The sequence below is a fragment of the Wyeomyia smithii genome, chromosome 3 (genome assembly GCF_029784165.1).
Source record: "Wyeomyia smithii strain HCP4-BCI-WySm-NY-G18 chromosome 3, ASM2978416v1, whole genome shotgun sequence".
Lineage (NCBI taxonomy): Eukaryota > Metazoa > Arthropoda > Insecta > Diptera > Culicidae > Wyeomyia > Wyeomyia smithii.
This window is the reverse complement of record NC_073696.1, coordinates 155,901,668-155,907,451: the sequence shown is the minus strand read 5'-3', so window position 1 is coordinate 155,907,451 and position 5,784 is coordinate 155,901,668. Positions and strand designations below refer to the sequence as shown.

The 5,784-nt window shown below is 42.0% G+C and overlaps 1 protein-coding gene across 1 annotated transcript; it reads right to left on the bottom strand.

Moving 5' to 3' along the window:
• Nucleotides 1-1,434: 1,434 nt before the first annotated feature.
• Nucleotides 1,435-3,042, bottom strand: LOC129728726 (uncharacterized). The gene has a single exon (XM_055687181.1). The coding sequence runs from the start codon at nt 3,040-3,042 to the stop codon at nt 1,435-1,437; it is 1,608 nt and encodes a 535-aa protein (XP_055543156.1).
• Between the last annotated feature and the right edge of the window lie 2,742 nt (nt 3,043-5,784).

Here is a 5,784-nt window from a genome sequence, read left to right as displayed (position 1 = left end):
TAGACATGAACCTAATTGCATCATGCTGGCCGTACCGACTATACCTTGCCTCCAAGTTCAAAAGCTGACGTCTCCGCAGATTCCTTTCTGGAGCGTAGAGATTCAATTCTGCGAGAATAGCGGGTGAATCGATTTCATTTTTCAGGTCCTTCGCAACAAAGACAATTTGTGCGTTAGATCTTCTTCTCTCCAACGTCTCAATTCCCAATAACATGCAGCGGTGCTCATAGGGGGGCAACCTCGTAGCGTCATGCCAAGGAAGATGCATTAGTGCCATACGCACGAATTTTTTCTGAACAGCTTCCATGCGATCAATCCAGACCTTGTTGAACGGACACCAAGCGACAACCGCTGATTCGAGCATCGATCTTACCAGGGCGCAGTACAAAGCTTTCATGCACAGTGGATCGCGGAATCCATCGGTAGTTCTAAAAATAAATCCTAGTAGCTTGTTGGCTCTTACAATGACATCTTCGTAATGTGCCCGGAATGTAAGCTGACTATCCAAAATTACGCCAAGATCTTTAACTTGGCTTACTCGCTGAAGAGCTTGCCCAGACAAGCTGTATGGAAAGCTAATTGATTGAAGCTTTCTGCTGAAGGTAATCACATGACATTTTTCTACACACAGGGTAAGAAGATTACGGTTGCTCCAATCACTGAAGGCATCAAGCAACTTTTTTAGTTCCAAACAGTCTCCGAGACAGGCTATAATCCGAAAGATTTTAACATCGTCTGCGAAAAGGAGTCGTGTACCTCGCGGTAAAATTGTAGCAACGTCGTTTATAAACAGTGCGAATAAAAGTGGACCCAGGTTGCTCCCTTGCGGCACTCCAGAAGACGTTGTAAATGGCTCGGAATGTGACGACCCAAGAGTGACACATACAACTCTGCCGGTCAGGTACGAACGAAACCATTTCACGAGCATAGCGGAGAGCTCCAGTTTATCCAGCTTTCGTAGAAGGATGTCATGATTAACACGATCGAACGCAGCCTTGAAGTCCGTGTACACAGCATCCACTTGCATTCCCGCGTCCATTGAGCGAGAACGCAACGAAGAGAACTGCGACAGATTGGTTGTGACGGATCTCTTAGGATAAAAACCATGTTGGTCACTAGAAATATAATTTTTGCACGATGAAAACAGCACTGATCTGACGACTATCTCGAAAACTTTGGAACAAGCACATAATGATGTAATTCCTCGGTAATTAGCTATATTGCACTTGTCCCCTTTTTTGTGTATCGGTGTGAGCAATGAATTTTTCCAACTAGTAGGAAACAATCCTTGCTGCAGAGAAAGATTAAACATCTTTACAAGAGGCGCCACCAGGTTGTTCGAGCAGTTTTTCAACAATGATGGCGGGATCCCGTCTGGCCCAGGACAAGTGGAATGTTTCAGCTCTCGAATTGCACTCAAAACGTGCGCTTCTGTCACTTGAAAACTCCACAATCGAAACTCTCCTGCGTAGTATCGCAGGTTGCAGCATCATTCTGATCTGGCGTAGCAACTAAAGACGAAAAAGCGGCTTTAGAATGCTCAGCAAATAATTCGTATTTAGAAGAAGCTGTGCTAGCAGACAAATCACCGAGGAACATGGAAGCTGGTAATCCATTTTCCTTTCGTTTAGAACGAACAAATGACCAGAACTTTTTTGGATGTCGACGTAAGCTTTTTTGAGTTCGCTCAATGTAACGAGAGTACAGGAATTGATTGTAAAATTTGTATGTGTTGCTTGCGAGTTTAAACCGTTGCTTTGCTAGAAACGTGCGATTTGTTTGATAGTTTCGTTGAGCAGCTTTTCTACGGCGCTTCAGCTCACGGAGATGTCGATTAGCCCAAGCAGGTTTCATCGGCGGTCGTTGTAGTGGAACATGAGTTTCAATTACTGTTCGAATCGTTGCGGTAAACATGTCGACAATGTCCGTCAGATCCTCTTGCAAATCGATGAATTGCCAGTCAATTGCTGATAACGCTTCGTTCAACACATCGTAATCAACATTCCTAAGATTTAATCCCCGATGTTGTGGAGTTAATTCATGAGCAATAGGCACTACTTCCGTCACAGTCACATCCAGAGCGGGATGATCCGGGTCAATTCTCACCATAGGATCGTCGGCCTCCATCACAGAAAGGTTTTGAAGCGCTGGCTCGTTCACCAGCACTAGGTCGAGAGTTCTAGCACGAGCGTTTTTGACTGGATTTGTTTGCGTCAAACCGTTAAAACTGAATGCGTCGTACAGAGCACTACCAGCTGCGGTTAAACGTGATCTACTTGTATCAACAACAAGGCCACTGCTTTCCGAAGGTACCCAATATTGCTCTCGGTGGTTATAATCCCCAAAAAGAACAGCAATGTCGAGGGGATTCAGATGGGATAGAACGGATCCAATTGAGTCAGCATGTTTCTGAATAGCATCAAGATCATTTCGACGATCAGGGGGCAGATACAATACTCCAATGCTTACGGATGACCTATCCAGTTGGATTTTTACCCACAGTTGCCCAAGCGTGTTACTAATCGGTGCTGGGTCTATGCAGCAGCAGTGCCTGGAGGAAACGGCAATCAAAACTCCACCACCACGCGATTTTCGACTATTCACCCTACTGCGATCCATTCGAAATACAGTGAATGAACTGCTAAAAAGCTGCGGAGATAAAATGCAATCGTCCAGCCATGTTTCAGTGAGAACGATAACATCGTACTCAGAGTCGGAAGCAGCAAGAAAGAAAGTGTCGATTTTTGTCCGGAGTCCACGAACATTTTGGTAAAAGATGCGTAACTTTCGTTCGTTTCGTACATTGACCAAAGGACGTCTTAGCTCGGTCGTAACAGATGGTGGATGAGATATGGTAGGCGGTAACGAGGAAATGCTGGAAGCGATAGGCAGATCAGATCTTGTCAAGTGTGAAATAGAATCATACTTGCCTGCGTTAGATATTTGGAAGACCCCTTCTCCACGCCCACACGCAGGCCTGGGACGGCTGCTGGTCGCTGGCTGGAATGGCACGACTGCGGAGGGTGGATTAGGGGCTTCCATATTACTATTATCATTGCGTCCCAGTTGTTGGAAGACAGGAAGGATGGTGTTTGGAATACAATTTATTCCGTCATTACTACTTCGTCCTGGGGTCCTAGGGAGTGAGTTGACATCGGATCCATTATTGAAGATTGTTGAGGGTCTGCATTCAGTAAGCGAATAGGATTCCAAAAATTTTCACCAGCATTATTGTCTCTAAACTCGCGGAACAACATTCCTCTAGGCCACGTTGAAGTCGAAAGTGCCTTAGATTTTAGGTCAGCACTAATTCCAACTTTAAATGAAATGAATGACAGCGATTTGATATCCTTTCCCTTGGCTACCAGCCTAACAGATTCAACGTCATTTGTGCCCAATCTTTGCTTTGCCAACTCGCAAACTTGTTCAGCAGTGACGTCACGAGAGATACGGGACAAGTAGATCCATAATTTTTGACTAGGAGGTGGTACGGTGAATGTTCCATCCGAAGGCGACAGCGAATTTCCAGTTCCACACATTAGATCAGAATGGCGACATTCCACAATTTCAGACTTTTGATACAGCCTTCGGCTACGCACAGATCGCATCGGATAAATCGGCTGGGTCGATGACTGTTGGCTTTGTTGATTATTGTGTTATAATTAATCACGAAAGTGAGTTTCGAATCAAGGATCACTCCTAAGTCTCTCATTTTAGTACATCTCTCTACAAGTTGTTGGCCTATGTAATAGTTCATAGTTTGCGTTGAAAGTTTTCTTGTATATGATATGACATTACATTTATTAATATTTAAATCAAGTAAGCTTTTCAGACACCAAGTATAGAAGGTATTAATCTGCAACTGAAACAATTCGAGGTCAGACTGGTTTTTATTCTCCATATACAATTTCATATCGTCGGCATAGATTAAAATTTTGATCTGGTTAAGTAAAAAGGTTACATCATTAACGAACAAAATAAATAGTAAGGGTCCTAAATGTGATCCTTGCGGAACTCCAGATGTGACCTTCACTGGATCAGAGAGATGGCCTTTGAAACGGACAAATTGTGTTCTGTTCGTCAAATAAGATTCAAGCCATTTCACGAGTTGGTTATCTATTCCAATGCGTTTTAGTTTGAAAATCAGCAATGTTATATCGACTCTATCGAAAGCTTTACTATAATCGGTATATAATGTTTCAACGTAATTACCTCTATCCATTGCAGCGAGTGTGAAATTAACGAATTCTAATAGATTAGTAGCTGTGGACCTTCCTTTGAAAAAAACCATGTTGGTGATTGTAATACTATTTTTCACCTGTTCGAAAATTCGTTTATTAACGATTGATTCAAATAGTTTCGGAATACAAGAGATGATTGCTATGCCGCGATAATTTTTAATATCAGAGCGTTTACCTGACTTAAAGATCGGGATGAGAAATGATTTTTTCCACATGAAAGGAAATTCACCAATTGTAGCTGACCCATAACTGTGGAGGGACTGTACCTTAGTTTTAGTTTGCATTTTAATTTTTTATTTCCGAGAATAACTTTTTTTCCTTAAATATGCTCAAGTTGCGATGTATGAACGAAATGTAGCCAACAACGTTGTCTTTCAAAAATTTACTAAAACGATAAGTCCTAATTGCGAATCCTAACAATTAAAATTACAAATTTTTAACAGTGTTGAGAAGTTACCATTTGTGATTGGACACACATACTCATTACTTACTAATATTTATCATAAATACTTAAGAAAATATAGAGGCTAACCCTCTGAACTAGAGCTGTTCAGAAATCCTCAGAATACAGATTGGGAATCCTTTAAGGAACACCTGATTGATTCACGAGCTTTCAGATACAGCAACATTCGAAATTCAGTTGACCTTAATTCGGCAGCAAATGATCTACAAAACAGAATCATGGATGCTTCTAATGCAATCTGTCCTCTAACACAGCGGTCAGTATGCCGTGACGTACCCTGGTGGAATGATCAACTCAGTGACCTTTGTCGGGAAACTAGGCAGTTGTTCAACAGGGCAAAAGTCACATCTAGCTTGGACGACTACAGAGCGTCACTCACTAAGTACAACGTCGAGCTAATTTTATCTCCGAAAAATTTTAGCCAATTCGGAGATGACCATTTTTTTTAAATCGATATTCTGTGTTTAAATTGCATTTTTTTCAGTGTATGACTTGATATATAATTTCTTCCATATATTTTTTATGAAAATTCAGACAATTTCCTAAAAGTCGATTATAGAACACTTTTTTGTAGAATTTACCGTTTTTGAATTATATTGATTTACAAAAAATCGGCAAAAAATGTTTCGCCCTCTTCAGATGACAGTCTTGACTAATTTTGGAAAAAGTAAGTATACAGAGATGCTTAATTAGGTGATATCTTAACACCCAAAAAGTTTCAAACAATTCGGAGAGGGTGCTGCCAATCCTTGAGACGATTTGGGAGTAAATCCGTCCATAACGTGGTGGCATTCAGAGCCGCTTGCATTCAGCTCGACAGAGTTGCGTCGTCTTTACCACTGACGATGAGGACGATGTCATCAGCGTATCCAATGACCTCGTATCCGAGCTGTGAAAGCTTATTGAGAAGTGCGTCGACAACTAGTGATCATAACAAGGGCGAGAGAAATCCTCCTTGCGGGCATCCCTTGATCACTGACATTGTTACAGACGAGTCTCCCAAGGTTGCTGTGATCACTCTGCTAGAGAGCATTGCATGTATCCAGCTCCTTGAAGTGTGGTCGATTCCCTTATCGGAGA

Excerpts from the sequence above, each read along its gene's own strand:
- LOC129728726 (XM_055687181.1), bottom strand. The coding sequence starts at position 3,042 with ATGGAAGCCCCTAATCCACCCTCCGCAGTCGTGCCATTCCAGCCAGCG.